Source organism: Mangifera indica, chromosome 6 (genome assembly GCF_011075055.1).
Source record: "Mangifera indica cultivar Alphonso chromosome 6, CATAS_Mindica_2.1, whole genome shotgun sequence".
Classification (NCBI taxonomy): Eukaryota; Viridiplantae; Streptophyta; class Magnoliopsida; order Sapindales; family Anacardiaceae; genus Mangifera; species Mangifera indica.
Window position 1 is genome coordinate 16,994,024 of NC_058142.1, and position 19,874 is coordinate 17,013,897.

The 19,874-nt window shown below is 32.4% G+C and overlaps 1 protein-coding gene across 1 annotated transcript; it reads left to right on the forward strand.

Annotated features, from left to right (window-relative positions):
• Positions 1 to 12,880: 12,880 nt before the first annotated feature.
• Positions 12,881 to 13,753, forward strand: LOC123219138 (protein PHLOEM PROTEIN 2-LIKE A1-like). The gene is made up of 2 exons (XM_044640895.1): positions 12,881 to 13,126; positions 13,218 to 13,753. The coding sequence occupies exons 1-2, from the start codon at positions 12,945 to 12,947 to the stop codon at positions 13,594 to 13,596; spliced, it is 561 nt and encodes a 186-aa protein (XP_044496830.1). The 5' UTR covers positions 12,881 to 12,944; the 3' UTR covers positions 13,597 to 13,753.
• Positions 13,754 to 19,874: the final 6,121 nt, after the last annotated feature.

The window sequence follows — 19,874 nt, forward strand, 5'->3', positions numbered from 1 at the left end:
ACGGCCAATAAAGAAAACAATATTGTCAGTAGAGGTGTTCAAAATTTTTCAATAATTGAATTGATTTTGAAATTATAAATAAACCAAAAAATAAGTTTTTTAAAAATTTAATTCGGATACTGATTAAAAGATATAGAAAAACTGATTTTTTAGTTTGGTTACTGATTTGTTTATTTTTTAAATTCGTTTTGTTAAAATATCCTTGTTTGTAGTGTGGATTAATTGTTGAACCCCATATATATATATATATATATCGGAAGAAAGTGGAAGAAAGCCAAGTGTGAAAATATCATTCATGAAGAGGAGAAAGGGGCCCTTGTGCAAAAACAAAAGGAAATGTTGGAAACCAAAAACCGGAAATGAATATTGCAGCTTATTAAAATCAAAATTTTGGCTTATGCTTCCTAAGTTTAGAAAAATTCCCTCTTTTTTCATCATCCACGATTAGGAAGATGCATTATCTTGATTTTATTAAACTTGCAATCGTGTAGACATTTATTCTTAAATACATGCATCACAGGATCAATGTTGTTCCATATAATGACTAATTTTAACGTCCTTTTATCATAAAGGATGAGTCAGATTCTTAATAGACTAAATTAGATTCTCCAATATGCATGAACCAGGTTGTCTTATAGGAGAATCATTCACAAATTTTCTTTAATAATATGCATTACACAAAAAGAAAATTTAAAGAATCAAAGGCTAACAAAACTAGTAGAGTGTTAGAATTTTTAAGAAAAATGCTTGAATTGGAGTCTTTGTTATGCTTGTGAAATTAAAATTAAAGTGATAGTAAAAACAGAATATATATTATTTTCTCTGGTTTTCAATCTACCATACTTGTACCTTTTCTGGTAGGATCCAAATTCTCTCATCTGGAAAACTCATGTTTAAATTTTTTTTATGATTGTTCCTTTTTTTGTTTTTTTTTTCAATTCCCGTACTAGATATCAATGCATATATTTGAGATAGATGCTTTTTGTCCCCTCAAGAATATTAATTATTCTTTCTTGATATGTAAATATTTTATATTACATATATGATAATGATGGTCTGCAATATTATTATATATATAAATTATTCATATTGTAAATAAACAAAAATGAATGGACTCCTGTAAACTAATATATGGAATAATCAAGAGTTTCCCTTTATAAAATCTTAGCTTGTCAAAACGCCAGCCCGTAAAATTGTTATTGCATCTAAGCTAATAGATATCATCCCATCAAGTGGGGGTAGATTTCGTCTAAGCTAATTTAGTTCAAATTTTTTTATTCTCTAATATTGTTCATCTTATTAATCATACTATTTTTACTCCTTTAACATTGGTGTTCACATTGTACATCAATTTGAATAAACTTGAGTTGAATGTTATAGATTCAATTTGAGCTCGAACTAGTCCAGACTCTGTTTCGATCCACCTCTACCATCAAGCAATTTATCCAAAGTAATATGATATTTCACGTGTAATTTGACAAATGTGTAACAATACACACTCTAAACCCAACAGAGTGGAAATTACATATAGAGTTTAACCTAACTTAACCATCATATTAACATATCGATTCTAAGCTGAAATGTGAGGTGCTTAAGCTCAGTTAGTTCAACCAAACAGTGTCCAAGCCTAAACCTAGGTGAGATCATGCCCACCCAAAAAGCTTATCCAACTATTACTATCAAAGCGACATGATATTTCACGTGGTTCGACAAATGAGTAACAATACACACTCTAAACCTATTAAGAGTGATAATTACATGGGTTTAACCTAACTTCACCATCATATCGAGGTAACGATTTTAATCTGAAATGTGAGGTGCTCAAGCTCAGCCAGTTTAATCAAACAACTATCCAAGTCTTAACCAGGTCAGATCACACCCACCCAAGAAGTTCTTAAAATTATATTGTTCAAGGGTTAACATTAACCCTCAACAACCCATAAAATTAAATGTAACAAAAGGATTAACATTAACAACGTAGAAAAATGAACAAAACTATTTGGAAGCCACTCTGTTAGAGCTAGGTTTCGATCGTGGCTCATGGGCCCACCACGCTTCCGCTGCGCCACTCTAATTGTTGCTCTTTGATTTATAAAGTAAATCCATGCAGTAATCCTAAACTATTATTAAATTGTTTAATATTATGATTCTACAAAGTATTAGTATGTGCGCATAAGGTGTTTTCATGCTTGAAGTTTCTCTTTTTTCTTTTGGTAAAAGGAAAAAATAGGATATCAATGCTCACTCCAATGAATTTTCGCCGCCCTCAAATGGCTTTTTACCGCATCTCGTTCATCATAAAAAAGAAGAAATGTGCTTTCGGATGGGAAGTTTCCGGCAAACCTGCAACTCCTCAGGCTACCCCAAAGCTAGAAAGCAAAGCAAAAAAATGTTTGGCAAAACTGAAACTAGAGTCTGGTGTGAAGATGCCAGTCATTGCAGCGTCCACACGGAATTCTCTATGTATGATTACAGTCCCCATTTGAAGGCAGGACTTGTCATCCTAGGAGACTCATTAAACCAGTTTTGAAGGTTGCAGGTGAAGGAATAATTTACTTCACATGGCGCCATCTCAAAGAGGTTTGTAGTGCATTCTGAAAATACCAGATATGGATGAAATATGTCTAAAGATTTCATATCACTCAACTTCTCCAAGAACATTTGTTAAATCAATGGCGGAGTTTACTGGATAGTAATTTATCTTCTGACTGTAAGTTCTTACACAGTAATTTTTTTATGGATGTGGCTGAACTTTCAAATTTAAGATGACTAGAGATAAATGTGAAATTCCACAGGACGAAGCTCACTCCAAGGACTTTGTTCGAAGTTGTGTTTCTCATAATGCCAAAGGAAGAAGGTCACGATGAACGAAGTAAAAAATGTTTAAAATCAACAAAACAGACAATCATGTTAAATATTAAAAAGAAAGAACATGCGTGATTTATCATAATTTATTCAAAATAGGGTTATATCAAACAAAGTCAATTTTATTCTAATATCTTCTCACATCTCATTATAATGAATTTATTTGCCAATATATTTTATATGACTTATACAAAGTAACAATGTGCTCTATATACTAGGATTCTTATTCCTTAAACAACATATACTCGTATTCTTATTCCTTAAACAACACATACTTGTAATCTTATTCCTAAGAAAAATTCTAAAATGACTTGCCATAGGTTAAACACAAACCTATTACGAGCTCTTTAGAGAGACTCTAAATGCATTTATGTAAAATATTATAAAAAAGTGGTCACCAATTCCAATAGAGGCCATGCTCTAGTGAACCTGAGACTCTTACTAGCAAATGGAATCAAGATACAACAAAGAAAATTTGAAGCTGAAGGCTAGAAATCAATGGGAAAAATTGCGGGTTGGCGAGTTTAGAACTTCACCAGAAAAGGTTGGGGAGATGGAAATCTCAATGTTTAAAATTGAGGATGAGAAATGGAAGAAAGGACTTATCATCAACAGGGTTGTTGATCAATAAACTCATTTACATTTTTAGTATAAGTGAAAATAATCAGCAATATTACTGTCAGAATCCTTCATAGTTGTCTGATAACTTAATCTCTAGCTTCCCAGTTCTGCTTAAAAAAAAAAAAAGTAAAATTAAAACCTGAGCTTGTTTCCTAAGTATAATCAAACCTGAGTTCTTCACAAATTTATGAGCATTTGTGGTTAAAATTCATTTCTTGTTAATTTCTTTATAAACCACCAATCACAATATTGTATTTGTCCACGTAAAGTTCGGATCATAACTTGTGTGAGTGTGAGCGTGAGTGTGTGAGAGGCCCAGAGAGAGGTGATCTTTATCTATAGAAGTAACTTCTTGGTTAACATCATAGAATGATGATCAAATTCACAATTCAAGAAATCCAACCTACATTTGACTCATATAGGCCTAAACAAGACCAGCAAATTATTTATTCGTAATTTGGAAAGTACAAATGTCCAGCCTGCTTGGTAATTTCTTGGCAACTATCAGCAACATTTGTTTAAGAATTTATAATTAAAAAAGAAAAAGAAAGATAAATAATATGATTCTAAGGGCCTTCTAATCAAGCTGGCAGAAGAAAAAAGAAATCTTCTGCCTTTCAAATGTCTGTGTGGTAAATATCAGGCTTATACCAGGGTGAGAAATCAATTCCTTTAGCCTTCAATTTATCTGTTGCAGGTACAGTCCTCTCCAAAAGCTGCATATTCATGGCGATTGAGATGTTTCAGATAACCTCGGCGTACTTAACCAGATTGTATCCAAACTCAATTGGAAATATATTTTTTATAACATCTCAGACTCTGTTCACTAATTGTCAAACATTTGACAATTAGTTTTATAACATATATGAAATCTCTTTCCATTGGAAAAGAAATTCACAAAAATAATGCAGTACAGGATGGACCATAAACATATACAAGGGAGACCGGTCCTTGTTTATTTTATTTGAGTTTTATTATAGTATTAATTGTAACGTTAAAACTAGGTATACATATAAAAGATACACAAAGTTTATATCCATTTATTTACTCAAAATTGATCTTCATAGTATTAATTTAATTATAAGCGCTCATCCTTGAAAAAGAAAGGCAAAAGTGTTATTTTCATTGATATATGACATATTCATAAATATGTATAGAGATGTGCAGGCACATCGTCTAAATATGGAGATCTTTATTCAACGTGTATTGAACTCAAAGCCAATAAAGGTTTGTGAATCCACAAAAATTCTCCCACGATTTCTTGTGGCAATTTAAGTAGTGGGAAAATTAACTTCTACCAAACTTCTAATTACACATTTATTCTAATTGCATTATGTATAATGTACTAGGAAAAAATAAAAAAAGCAAATACAACACTTAGTTTTAGCTTTTTGCTTCGACTATAGTATTTTAAAGCAACGACATTTTAAATTACGTCACTATTGTATAGACTATAAAGCATAAATCATAGTATTTCAACTTATGCACGGAGAGTTGTTATGATATGAACCACATCAAAATTAGGGAGAAGAAGGAAAATAAATTAATATGATTCTAAGAGGAACTTATGCAAATCAACCCAAACACTCTATTGTGAACAATGTTGGCAATAAGAGGTGTCTACTCCTCCCAAAATCATAGATCCCTGATATCTTAATTTATAATAGTAATAATTTTTATTATTATTATTAACAAATTCATTTTCAAAAAAAAGAATGACAACCAAATCAATCTTTAGCATGTAATACACCATCGGAAAACAACCAAAAAAAAATGCAATTAATAAATGAAACAGAAATCAGAGAACCTTGGTCTCTCAAAGAATGATCTTTTGTTATTTAAGTGAGTGTCGTATATCTTTATCCATCATGTTTATTATTCTAGTATTTACCAATGATTCTTCTTAACAAAGAACATAGCAAATGGCTTCTTGTAAAATGTGAGCAATCTCTGTTTTGTTTGAAGAAAGATAAGTTAATATAAGAATATAAACTTGATATTTAAGCATATGTGATTAGGTTCACAGGAAGAAGAATAACAACAAGATTTAAATCCACGGACGTAATAGAGCTCTCATGATCAACTATGAAGCTAACAAAAAGATGAACAGTGGTGCATGAGCTAATAATAGTTCACTTTCCAAGCATGCATTATCAATTTCACGGCAAAAGTACGCCACACTTATCTAGCAAAAGCATTGATAAAGATAAAGAAAATTTCTAAAACACCAGCAGCCATATCCAATGGCTTTAGACGATATTCTCAGTAGCTTTCTACAATCCCAAGAGCTACATGCCACATTTCCACGGCAGCAGCACCAAGTCCTCTCACACCCTAAATTGAGGAAAAAGTGAACAGAAGAGAGAAGAGAGCAGATATGAGTTCCTACTAAGGGTGGATTCGAGTCAAACCTATTCAAGCTCAACATTGAACTCGGCTCAAACGAGCCTAAAACGAGCCAAGAATTAATGAGCTTAAGTCCAAGCCCGAGCCCGAGTCTAAGCTTTAAGCCAAGCAGCTTGGCTCAGCTCACGAGCCATGTCTTTCTCATGCTCAAGCGGTGTCATTTTTAATTAAATGAAAAGAAAATGAAAATTTGTGGCTTTTTTCACTTATTTTAGTCGCATTTCTCTCCAAGTATCTGGTTTCCAGTTCTAGATTACAGCCCTCAATCTTCAGTTCTGGCCTCTCTTCTCCGTCGACAAGGATTTCTCATGGTGGAACGGTTCGTCAGTTCAAGTGTAATCACATGCCAATAGAAGATTTTGGCGTTGGAATGGAACACTTGTGTCTTTTATTTGTCTAGCGGGCAGGAATTCAATGGCAACAAGTTTGGTGAAGACGACAACAACGATGACACAAGAACATTTTAGGATAGTGTTTTTCCATTTTTTTACTTTGAATTTGTTAATTTTTGCTTAAATTTATTGAACCCTAACTTTAGAATTAGGGTTTTTGAATTTGGGGTTTTATCATACTTGCTTTTTTGTGTTGTTGTCTTACTATTGTGGATTCGTTTTATATGTTTGCATTTTAAAATTGGTTTGTTTCAGTTTTTTTTTGTTGGAGATGTGCTTAGTTTTTCCAGTTATTAGATTTGTTTTATCTTGTATCTTCCCTATGCAAAGCAACTGCTTAAAGTAAGACATTATTTATTACGGTTAACTAGGATAGAGTTAAGGCCATGAAAGTATACATCCAAATGTGTACTTGATACTTCGTAATATAAAGTTTCAAATGTTACAACATGAATGTCGTATAAATAATACTAGTGTGTTGGATAAAAAATGTTTTTTATGTCCGAATACTTTAAGTAGTAAAAGAAGAAAATTTTTAAGTGTGAGAGTATAAATTCAAGACTCATTAATAAAATATTAACATCAAATTTTTAACTTATATGTTGTTGTAAGATGATAATTGAAAGGAGATTCATTTACTCAGTGTATTGGTTCAATTCTAAATAATAATTTGATTCAAATAAAGTTATTTTGGTTTAAAAAAAACTATTTTACTTGTTAAAATAATTAAGGAGACTAGTGTTATGATTCTCTGAATTTTTATCGAAATGGTAAAATTTTGGTACTTTGTATGATATGGGAAATGGAATCTCAATGACCAAGAAGCAACACTACAAACAACTACTCTCGTGCTTCAAAACAACAATAATGTAGATGAGGCTGTGGGGTATTTTATTCAATCATTCAAATTTTATATCATATAAAAAAACCCAGAAATATATATATATATATATATATATATATATATATATATATATATATATATATATATATATATATATATGAAAACCACATTGGAAATCGAATAGAGATCCTGAAACCAACATTCCACATACCAATAAGGATTGAAAACACAGAGATTCTTCAGCCATGCAGCAATGGGTAGCAGTTTTACCCCTTTTTGTGCTATGTTACCGAACAAACGAGGTAATTTCATTTTAAAATGTTCACAGCTTTTAAGGAAAATATCATAAATCTCTTTACATATTATTATATGATTAGGTTTGTTGATTGAAATGCAAACACAAATTGCAACACTAATGCCTCCCTGTGACAATACTTTTGAATCGAATAAAGATAACAATTAGAAGGAAAAATAAACAAGAGTAATGCAACACTACCATTTTTCATATCAAGTTTTTATAAGAATGCTCGTAAAGCTCATTTGACTATCCAAGTTATGTTTTTACTATCTATCCTTGATTATTGTAATTTCTATATTCTATATATATTTTATTTATTTTAATTACATTTACAACTAACCATCTAATTTTGACTATAATGTAAGATATGACATCAAGAAGATGCTTATGTGTGGAGTCAATTGGATGAGAACACGTTATAATATTAAGAAATAAGATGAGGCAGTCAATTACTTACCACAACTGCATGCTTTTTAAATTAATTTTTCATTTAATTATTAGCAGTATGATTAATAACTTTCATTTATTTTCAATTTTATGAAGATGAAAGATGAAAATGAGATTGTTGAGTTTATCTTGCTAGATAAATAAATATATAAGGTAACATAATGTTTAATAGCATTTAATTCTTAATTGTTGTTATCTTTATAATGTTTAATAGTTGAGTAACTTCGAGGGTATATTTGACATTGTTTTTTCTTCTTAATAGAATTTGGTTAGGTTTTCCTCAAATGCCATCTGATTGATGTTTTTTGATCAATCCATTAGAGCATTTTGGGTTGCAAAAGTTGTCATTGGAAAGCCATATACAATAGACTTTATAGCTATTGGGGGCAAAACCATCTGTATTCAATTTCATTTTCTCCCTGTTACAAATTTTGTTCTGTAGTTTTGATGAGGCATTATGGGATTTAGTCAGCTTTAATATGTTACTGTAAAAGCTCCAGCCGTTGAATTGAGCACTGTTGATATGAAGCTTTGTGTTTTGATGGCAATATTTCTGTTTGTTTTTGCTGGAAAGAAAACTACGTTTCCCTTTCTCTTTGATGGGAATCTTTAATAGTTATCAATCATGCAATTTATTTACACCATCTTAGAACATTTTTGTTCTTGCTTTTCTTTCTGGTGGAAATTGGCTTTGATCAATCATTCAAGAATGTAATAGTTTAGGAGCAAAAAATATATTTTGTAACTGAAAAAAATATTTTAAATTGATTTGGTAATCTGTTTGGCTTATTTTTCTATTTTAGGAGCCGTGAATTTCTCTGGTAGGAAGGGCATACTGCCTTTGCAACAAAGGAGGAAGCAGATGCAGAGGTATTTGAACTAAAAAATTGTCTTGCAGGCACTAAGTTTTGCAAAATATATCTCTTTAATAAGCTCTCACATATGTGTGAAAACAAAGCATTTTTGTTTTTCATAAGGATGTTACTTTCTTTTTGCCAAGTTGGATTTTAGCTCGACTTCTCATGTCAGTTGTTTAATTTTGAAATTGAATATAATACTTCTAATTTATTTGAATGAGTGAAAAGCACGCTTAGGAATGAATGCCAATAAGAAGTCTTTCCACATTTGGGGTTTGACTTTGTTTGGAAACATAGCCATTTTTCAAAGATGTAATGGGGAAACATTTGGTTTTGAAGCTATACTATGAAGATTATATGTATTCTTTGAGGGTGGACTCTTTTGTAAATGTTTTGCCTACGTTCATAACAATGATCACAATGGATAAGCTGCACTTGAAGGTGCATTATATGTTGAATAGCATGGCTGATTCTCTGGCCTTTCTTTCTTTTCTTGGGTCAAAGAGTCCAGATTTATGTATATTTTTGTTTGATGGTGCTTAACTATTGCCATTTTCAGGTCCTTGATATATTGGAGCTCTATAGACGTATTAATGTGGAATTCTTGGCCATTCTTGTTATAAAAGGCAAGAAGAGTGAACTAGAGAAGTTTGTTGTTGGACTTTACACAAGAAATGTTGAGGTAATTAACTGATTTCCTTCCTTTGACTATCTCACTCTGCAAGATTTGACACGTTCAATTTTCTTTGCGTGGACAATGTTCTATCTGAATGTAGGCTATTGTGTGTTTTTGTGTTGCAGGCATTTATTCCAAATACTCGTCATGGTGTACAGGGTGCAACTTCACATTGTTTGGGTCAAAACTCTTGGGCTTATAGCAATCGCACGGTAAACTTTTGATGTCTTATATTCATTTGAGTTAAATAATTGTCACTCAATCTCAATTCACTTCTTTGCAGTAGAAACTAATGAGATATTAAGGTTTCTATCAAATAATCAAGGTTTTTTTAAATCATATTTTAGTTTTTGTTTTCTTTTTTTGGGTGGCTTGATTCATTTTTTGGGGTGTTGGAGCAGAGCGGTATGGGGGGTGGGGTGGTGTGTGGGGACGACTCATACGTCTTCATTAGCAATATGAAAAAAGGAGTTGATGTAATTTCTGTAGCTAAAAGACTTTACAGAGCCCACATATGAGTGCAATTCCTTGTAGATTTATGCACACCCTTATGAAGTTGGGATGCTGGCAGAAGCCACAGGTGGAGGCCATTTATATGTGTGGACGTCAAGCCAGGAATCTGCGGAAGAGTAATTTTGATTGTCTCTAAATAACATACAACTATTTTTGCCAAGCCATTATACTTTCAGTTTTGAAACTGCACTTTTGAATGGAATGTAATCTACAAATTTGGGACTTGATACATTGCAATGGAAATCAAAGAAAATGAAGTGCTTCATTTCATGATTTCCTGTGAGTGTGTTTTGAATTTTTATGATTGATGCTAATGTTGGAGCTATCAAATATATGAAAAATGAAGAAAAACATCGTGATGAAGCTTTTGAAATTCTCAACTCACTGAAGGTAGCATTTTTTTTTTTTTTTTTTTTTTTTTTTGCATTTGACAACCTTCAACAACTTGGACATTTATCAAGAAGAAATATTAAAAGATACGGCTTGGTCATAGTAGACACAATGAGCGTTATTCGTGAATGAGAAACCTGGTACAAAAATGATAAGAAAGCAGTGAATAATAAAATATGAAGAAAGCAATAAATTTGGAGCTGAGCTCATGAATAGCTCGTTAGTCTCAACTCATTAAGCATATTCAAACCGAGCTCTTGAACAGCTCGCTAGCCTCGGATTGTCAAGCATATTTAAGCTAAGCTCATGAACAGCTCACGAGTAGCTCAACTTGTTAAGCATATTTGATCCTAGCTCATGAACAGCTCATGAGTTAGCAAGCTCGAGTACGAGCTGTCATTCAGCTCGGCTCGGCGAGCTTGAGCCGTGGCATGAATAGTCACCAAACTGAGCTGGAGCTCGGCTTGGCTCGAATCCACCCCTGGTTCCTACAACTCAAGCAATAATAGCATCTGTCTAGGGAGGAGAAGAAAGCAAAAACACCCGATACCCGGCAGACATCTGTACATTTCTTGAACAATTCTATATCAGTTGCCGATGCATCATCGTGTTCATTTCCAAGGCCAGTCACTAGAAGAGATCGCTCCACCTAGAGACAAGGAAAAGATAAGCTGTTGAAATTCAAAAAGGGTCAACTTCTAAAAATCATAAAGCATAAATCAGCATACTTTTGTCAATTTCTATAACAATATGGTAAAACATTTACGCATAGATAGAAAATCTGTATCCAGTTTTCACAACTTGTGTCTCGGAACATGCCTGAGATGATGTAGTAAGGCACAAGCTCATTGCATCATCCAAAAAAACATATGAATGTATATGGCTATTCAATCTCCAAAATTACATGATGATGGAAAATGGATAAGTATATACAACGTTTGACTCAGGCGAATTTATTGGCCATAACAGAATGATCCTCCACCTGTAATTATGACATTGAATCCATTTATATATAAATTTAAATTACTCGATGCCATTAAGAATAATAAAAAATGAACATTTTCACACCAGCAGTTGCAGAAAAAAATAAGGGTATTCCCACAAACTCTACCGAAAACAGAACCAACATTGTCATTTGACCTTCTATAAGACAAATGAAGTAATCTTTTACAAAATACGGGTGGAAGAGATTAACGGTTTGAGATAGACAAACCTAAAGGATCAATACACCAGAGATTATCAGATGCTGTGTCCCCAGTGCTTCCACCCTCTTCTCCAGGAATGAGGTGATCTCCAAAATTCTTTTTCACACCTTCTAATATAGCTGCAAGTAATTTGTTACAAAAATACGGTAAGCAATGTCTGAGTTAATGTCCGGATTCTTTAAAATTAGGAAAAGAAAGAGAGGCAGATTAAAATAAGTAAATTATTAAAGATCTATACCAAGTTAGTAAGTCCTTTATATGTAATATTACGAGGCCTACTCAAAGCATCCAGTGCTTCAAGTAAGGCGGTGGAAGCTGCTTACTGCTTGTAAGATCGAAGTTGAGAAGGTCAACTAGAATTTTCTCTTAAGGGTAGTCAAACAGTCAACTGAAACTCTGACTTCGTGAATTTTTAATTCTAGAGAATGTGAGAGTATGAATAGATTTGAACCTACATTACGAATAGGTGATCTTACACGACAACGAGTTGGATCCAAGAACACCTCCTTTCCTGATCTTGAACAAATAAAAAGACATTGTTTTAATGGAGTTTTGCACTAGTAATTGATGACATTAGTAGATATTAAGTTCAAATTCACCAACTTGATTGACTGATCTCAACTTTAAGAATTAAAGAAAAGATATATATTGAGCTTGCATAACAGATTAAAAATTCCGCTTTGTAGGTCAATAAGCTACCCAAATCTAGAGATGAAAGTTGAATTGAATAAAAAAATATTTGTGTTAGTGTGAGAAATCCAACAAGTTAAGGTTATTTGCCATAAAAAGATTCGTTGTTGGCTACCTCAATAGAATAAATAATTAATGTCCATTTTTTATAGAATAATTTATGATATAGACAATCACTTTAGGTCTAGAAATTAAAATAATAATTTTTTTTTTTTTTTTATAAAGTATAACTACTTTTGTGACTATAGATTCGGATATTTTATTCTAAAAAGATAGCTCAATAGAACACAATTATATTATGTACAAGTACAAATCCATCCTTTACAGGAAATTAATCCATGATTAATTTAATATTGCTACATTAAAGATAAAAAATTAAAACCAGGCGTTTGATACATAAGAAAAGTAGAGGCATATACTGCTATTATCTCCTGGAGAATAAGATTTATGCTTCCGCCAGAAGGATTACGACTTGAGAATTTTCATACACATATGTATATAGGGGCAGGCAACAATATTGGACGTACGGTGAATAGATGATGTTATCTAGAGGTACGTTGCAGATAACAGATTCTCAATTATCCTTTTGAATTATTAAAGCGAAACAAGATTCTCATGAAAAATAAAGAGAAAATTTTAATTATTTTGATCATCTCCTCCTATAAATTCTAGGTGTGCATTGCCAACGAACATCATCAGTAAGAGTTGCTTGGAATTTGAAAGAGAAGAGTGATCAGGAGATGGCTTCAGCTCAAGTTCAGCTCCCACACAACCTCCAGGCCATTCTGAAGGAAGAAGACTCCCAGATTTACGCCTGCTCTGAACGGCCCAAGGATAGTATCGTATTTCATGCAAGGAAGCTCATAATCTATAGGGGAAATGATCCAACTTGCTGGAAATGGGTTCACATGCCAGATACACAGTATTTATCTATTATATAGATATATATTGGTTTTCTACCTAATTTTTAGTTAAATGAAGACTAGTTAATCAAATAAAATATGTTTTTGCAGTGGTGCTCCGGTTGAGGTGGCTAAATTATTGGGCATCGATTGTCTTTACGTGGGCAAGGTATTCTCTGCTAAAAGCCTCACTCAAGAGAAGCATTACCGTGTTTACTTTGTGTTAATGATGACGGATGAAGAAAAAGGATTTAAAGATCATCCAGTGAACTTTCAACTCGTCGCTCCTAACCAGCCAACTGTTGAACACCAAAAGGATTTGAGTGAGTTGCCGAAAAACAAATGGGTAGATGTTCCAGTTGGTGGGTTCTATAGAGATCCCAAAATGACTGGGCATCTGAAAATCTCGATGTTTGAACTTGGTCCCCAGTCGAAGCGTGGGCTGATTGTCAATAAGCTCGTCATTCAATCAGTGGATAAGCCCGAGTGAGAACGAGGATAATCAACGATGAGACGTTTGTGAAACAAAAAGTTTCTAGCTAGATACTAAATAAAATCGTCTCATGTTAATTCTACTTGTACCTCCTCTTCTATTGTAATAAATAATATGTGAGAGATAATAAAATTACTAAGTTTAATAAAATCAAGATAACGCAGCTTCATAATCGTGGAATTTTTCTGAACTTAGGAAGAATATATAGAAGCCAAAATTTTTATTTTAGTTGCATATTCTTCATTTCCAGTTTACTTGCCTAGATAAATACATGCCTCAAAGCCTCTGTATAAGTGCCTTCAAATACATGAACCCAATCCTACACTTTTATTGAATTATTCAGTTTTACTAAACCAAAATATAATTAATGTTAACACATATAAGAAAATTTTCCTTTTTATCCTCCTCCAAAACAAATTATTATTTTCAAATTCTGCTTCAAAGAAAGACATTCAAGTCAGTCAATACACAGAAAAAAAAAATACCTTAGTCTTGATTTATATATACATGCTCCAGAGTAAATTTTAGTACAAATCTGTATTTATGTAACATGATATCAATGCATATATTCAAGATTTTTTCTCTTTTTATCCTGGCGAATATTATTTATTATTTAACAATAAGTAAATATTTGAATTTGCATATATGATAACGATGATCAACAACGTTATTTCCCAAATGGCCTGGAACTCTCAGTCTCATCTTCTATGTACATGCTCCAGTTTAAACTTATCAAGAATCTTTCTTTTGGTGACATGATATCAATGCATATATTCAAGATAGATGTTTTTGTCTCCCTCAAGAATAGTAATTATTCTTTCTTGATAAGTAAATATTTTATATTGCATATATAACAATCATGATCAGCAATATTATTATATATAAAAATTATTCATTTTGTAAATAAATAAAAATGTATGGGACTTTTCTAAAATAATCTATGGAATAACCAAGAGTCACTCTTTATATATGCTATACTTTTTCATTCTCCTTTTAAAATCTTAGCTTGTCAAAATTGTAGATTGTAAATTTGCTATTACATTTGACCGAATATATATCATCCCATCAAGTAGGGGAGGATCCGACCCTAGTTGGTGCAAACAAGTCAAGCCTGAGGTGAATCAAGATCCAATTCGGTTTGACATTGCTCGTTTACCTATTCAGTGACATTGTTCATCTCGTGAATAATATTATTCACCATGCTAGCAATACTCTAAACCTAACAAGAGTAAAAATTACATCGTGTTTAACCCACCTTAACATCACATCAGTGCACCATTTCCAAGCTGAAATATGAGGTGTTGGATTCGATTAGCAATTCAAGCCTAAATTGGCTTCGATCATGTTCACCCAATAAGTGAGATCTTAATATTAGTAAGAATATCACAAATTCATGTTGACTGCCTGCAACTTCATATAACATTAACCTCCAAAAACCAGAAAATGTAACAAAAAATTTACATAAGCTACTTTATCAAAGACAAATTCAATCTTGGGACCAATGAGTTAAGGAACCACCGTGCTTATACTGCACCACTCTGATTGTTCATACTTTTATTCTTCAAAAGTATTAGTATACCCTTATATCATGGAGATTGTTAAAAATATGACTCATATTCTAAGATTACTTATCACTTAAAGATCCTGAAACAATAAAACAGGCATTCCATGATCGAGGATTCGATATTTCAAACAATGTAATACAGAACAAGATCATTCAAAGCTAGGAACAAGTGTTTCAGGCATCATAATAGAATAGCACAAGAACGTTCCACCAAATTATTATAGGCCATACCAAAAGGTCTATAGTCTTTCTTTAACAAAACAAGTCGTTTCAATAATCGTTCCAAGCATGTATATAGCATTCAAATTGTAGGAACCAAAACGGGAAGACAAACAGGGCAATTCACTTACAATAACCAAGATTAAAGAGTAGAAAGGGTGCTCCATAGAAGGAACAACCATTCTATTGGGGTTGGAGAATTTTAGTTGAGGCATTGTTGTATTTTGGGTTACTTAGGTTATCCATTGTATAAGGGAAACCCTAATATGTATAATGTACATATTTTTTACAGATTTCCTTCAGAATAAAAACATGAATGGCTGCTATGTGGACGTAGGCATATCGCCAAACCATGTAAATTTGTATGTCTTATGTGATTACTTTCTGGTTTTGATTTTCTCTTTGCTTACTGTGCAATTCAATTCAATATTTTGCAAAACAACAAGGTTTATCCTCTAAGATAAGAATATCCGAGATGCCTGTCATGGATTGTGGATCCTCTTTATGGAAGGAATAAAGAAATAATGTTATTCTTATTTTAGAATAACAATAAAAAAAATATTTGTACAGATTTTTGGTACATAATTTGGATATATAAATAATATATCCTCCAAATATTTGATTTGTATATAAAAAATATATATACATAGTATTGCTCTTTAAAATAATTTATGATACAGACAATTACTTTTGGTATAAATAATAAAATAATAGTTTTCGTGATAAAATAAAAACTACTTTTGTTACTCTGGATTCGGATATTTCATTCTAAAATTCCAAATGGACAGCTCAGTAGCACAGAATTTTAATTCATGTCACAAATATAGATTATTGGCATAATGTCATAATGCTTTCTTCTCTAAGAATTTTCGTACATCGATACAGAGGCAATATTAATTAGACGGTGTATAGATTATTGTTATCTAGAGGTGGGAGATAAGAGAATTTCAATTATATATCCAGTGAACTTTGAACTCGTCATTCCCAATTACCAGGAGACTATTGAACGCAAGGAGGATTTGAGTAAATTGCCAAAAAAACAAATGGACAGAGGTCCAAGTTGGTGAGTTCGTTAGGTCTTGCCATATGAGTGGGGACATGGAAATCTTGACGTTTGAACAGGGTTCCCAATGGAAGAGTGGGATGATTGTCAATAAGATCATCATCCACCCAGAGTATCGGCCCCTCAAGTGAGAAGGAGGAGAATCGACTATGAAACGTTTGTGAAACTAAAAGTTTCTACATACTAAATAAGATTTCTCATGTTGTACTTGTAGCTTCTCATCATGAGTTCTACTGTCATAAATAAAAATGTGGGAGCTTACATATGCTATAATAAATCAAATCAATAATATGAGGTTGCTGCATAAAAATTTCCAGCATTCTACTTTCTCCATTCTACTTTCAAATGTCCAAACATAGGCAGGTTCAAGCTCAGCTTGAATCCATAATAGCCAGTTGGAGTCAACCAGAGATTTTTTCAAAGAGGTTGCTGATGAGAGGAATATTATCATCACTAGAATTAATAGTATCATCAGTAAGATGAATATTATCACTAAGAGTATAAACAATATCTTTGGAGATGAATTCGAGTCGATTTATTAAGCTGAAGTCCCAGCTCAAATTCTACTCATATTAAGTTGAACAACCCTAATCTAAGCTAACTTGGAAACACATCATTCATTATCATTGTCATATATTTGATGTAGGTTTGTTGCATCCCTTATCGTGATAAATTTGAAGAAGTAATTTTCACAAGCAATGTTTATGTGTATTCAGTTTTGAGCATCCAAATAAGTACTTAAATGATGTGTCATTCTATAATTGAGTATTACTTTATTCTTAATTTAAAATCACCTAAATAAATTAACAACACATTATTTGGATATCCAATTGGATACTCAAAACTGAATGCACATGATTCCTTTGTTTTTTTTAGAAAGGTAAGCAGACTTAACTAACATGTATTGTTGTGTACATATGCAGCGCTACAAGTCCAAAATGTTTACATGCCTAGATAGATACATGGCTTAAAGCCTCTATGTGACTACAAATGCCTTCCCAAACAATATTGGATCCCACTAGTAGGGTTACGAGTATGGTAGATTGACTACCAATCAAATATTTATTCTTTTCTCTAGAAATCAAATTTAAATTAAATCTTTTTTTTTTGGGGTAAAAATTATACTTTCTATAATAATAGTTACAAAAATTTGTGAATGATTCTTTTTATAGACAACCTAGTTGATGTATTTTTAAGAATCTAATTCATCCATTATGATAAAAGGACGTTGAAGCTAGTCATTAACATCACCAGAGTAACCGGTTGATGTGAAGATTCAACCAGTAAACTTTGGAGGTTGTTGGGTTAAGTTGTCTCATGTCCTTTGGAAAAGTGGCGAGGTGTTAGTACATAAGTGTAAGAATAATGAACCTCAGTCTTGACTTATACATGCTCCAGTATAAACTTAGCGCAAATCTTTGTTTATGTAGTGTTAATGCCAAAATTCTATATAAACTTCTCATCATGTAAATAGAGTGTGCAACGGATAGAATAGTAGAGATTTGCAGTAAAGCGTGTGCAACCAGCAGACAAAACAGTTGTGAACTATTATGGCCATGCCATCGGCATATTCCTTTTTTTTATGTCCTAGCTCTTGTCCTTCTAGTGCACTGATTGTTGTGCTTGCTTGTGTGAACAGTAACTCCACTGTGTTTCTACAGCTGTTTTTTGTTCTCTCTGCAATTGCAGAAACTGTTGTCTTGTTTCTTTTTTTTTTTTTAAATACTAAATTTTGCTTTTGTTTCTTTTGTTTTGGTGTTCTTACTGATGTGCTCACATTCTACCTTGGGTGCAAATTCTCACAATTTTTTTGGCATTACTTTCTTGCTTGATGCCTGTCTTCTGGTTTTCTGTTTTTCTTTTGTTATTCACACTGCAATTATAGGTGCTGATTTTTCTTATTGTCTATAGTATACTCAGTTTTTTTTGTCCAGGTTTTTCTTTCTGTTGCATTCACAAGCTATCTTTTGTATAGGTTCTCCCTTCGTTTGTTCCTTCTGACCTTTCATTTATCATAATCTTTTTTTTCTCTAGTGTCTCCCAGGCTTTCTATTATGCGTTTCTTTGGTGTCTGGTGTTATTAATGTTCTTTTTTGTCATTGTCTATCTCATTGCCCTCTGGTGAGAATGCTTATTGTTACTTTATTTTGTTATGCTTAATTTTATTTACTGACTTAATGTCCCTTCTAAAAGTCTCCTCTCTAGTCGTTTAACCTTTTTTTTTTTTTTTTTTGAGTGTTGCATGTTTTTTTTGCCCTCACATTCCTCTCAGTTTCTTTTATATGGCCTCGAACTCACAGTCTCAACTACTACGTGCTCCAGTTTAAATTTATCAGGAATCTTTCTTTTGGAAACATGATATCCATGCATATATTCAAGGTATAAATGTTTTTGTCCACTCAAGAATAGTAATTGTTCTTTCTTGATAAGTAAATATTTTATATTATTACATATATAATAATGATTGATCAACAATATTATTATACACAATAATTATTCATATTGTAAAAATAAATAAAAATGTATGGGACTTTTGTAAAATAATCTATGGAAGAAATCCGGTGTCGCTCTTTATATATGCTATATTTTCTCATTCTCCTTTTAAAATCTTAGTTTGTCAAAACAGGAGACTACAAATTTGAGGTGCTTGAGCTTAGTTTGTTTAATCGAACAATAATCCAAACCCAAACTGGCTCTGATTATGTTCACCCAATAAGTGAGATCTTAATATTAGTAAGAATATCACAAATTTATGTTAATTGCCTACAACTTAAATGTGTTGTTCAAGGTTCAACATTAACCCTCAACAACCCAGAAAAAAGTAACAAAAAATTCACGTAAGCCACTCTTATCAGAGATTGATTCAATTTTGGGACCTATGCGTTAAGGAGCCACCATGCTTATGCTGCACCACTCTGATTGTTCATATTGTTATTCTTCAAAAGTTTTAGCATACCCATGTATCTTGGAGATTGTTAAAAATGTTCACTGAGTTGTATTTCCTATATAGGAATGATTGTGTAGCATGAGTTGTATTCCCTGTATAGGAACAATTAGTTGTATTTTGTAAAGGAATAATTAGCTACCATATATGATGTGGTAACGGGCCTGAATCGAGAAAAGCGGCAGAAATCTATCTTGAGACAGCTGGATTGAAACTGAACCACAAAAAATATTAGAGTTTTCAGAAAAACCACAAATGATAGTTCATTGATAAAAAAAAATAATATCCTCTTACATTAGCCTTAAGAGGCTATTTATACTAAAATTACATCACTTATTAAAATAAACCCTAACTTAAAAAAAGTCACATGCCAATCACATGACTGTTTATTTAAAAAATAAATAAGTAAATAAATTAGGAAAGGAATGCTCCTGCATCAATCTCCTCGGGTTGGAAAAGAATCTAGCTCGGATGAAGAAACTTGA

Coding starts and splice junctions, on each gene's coding strand:
- LOC123219138 (XM_044640895.1), top strand. CDS start 12,945: ATGGCTTCAGCTCAAGTTCAGCTCCCACACAACCTCCAGGCCATTCTG. Junction 13,127..13,217: donor GTTCACATGCCAGATACACA/GTATTTATCTAT, acceptor ATGTTTTTGCAG/TGGTGCTCCGGTTGAGGTGG.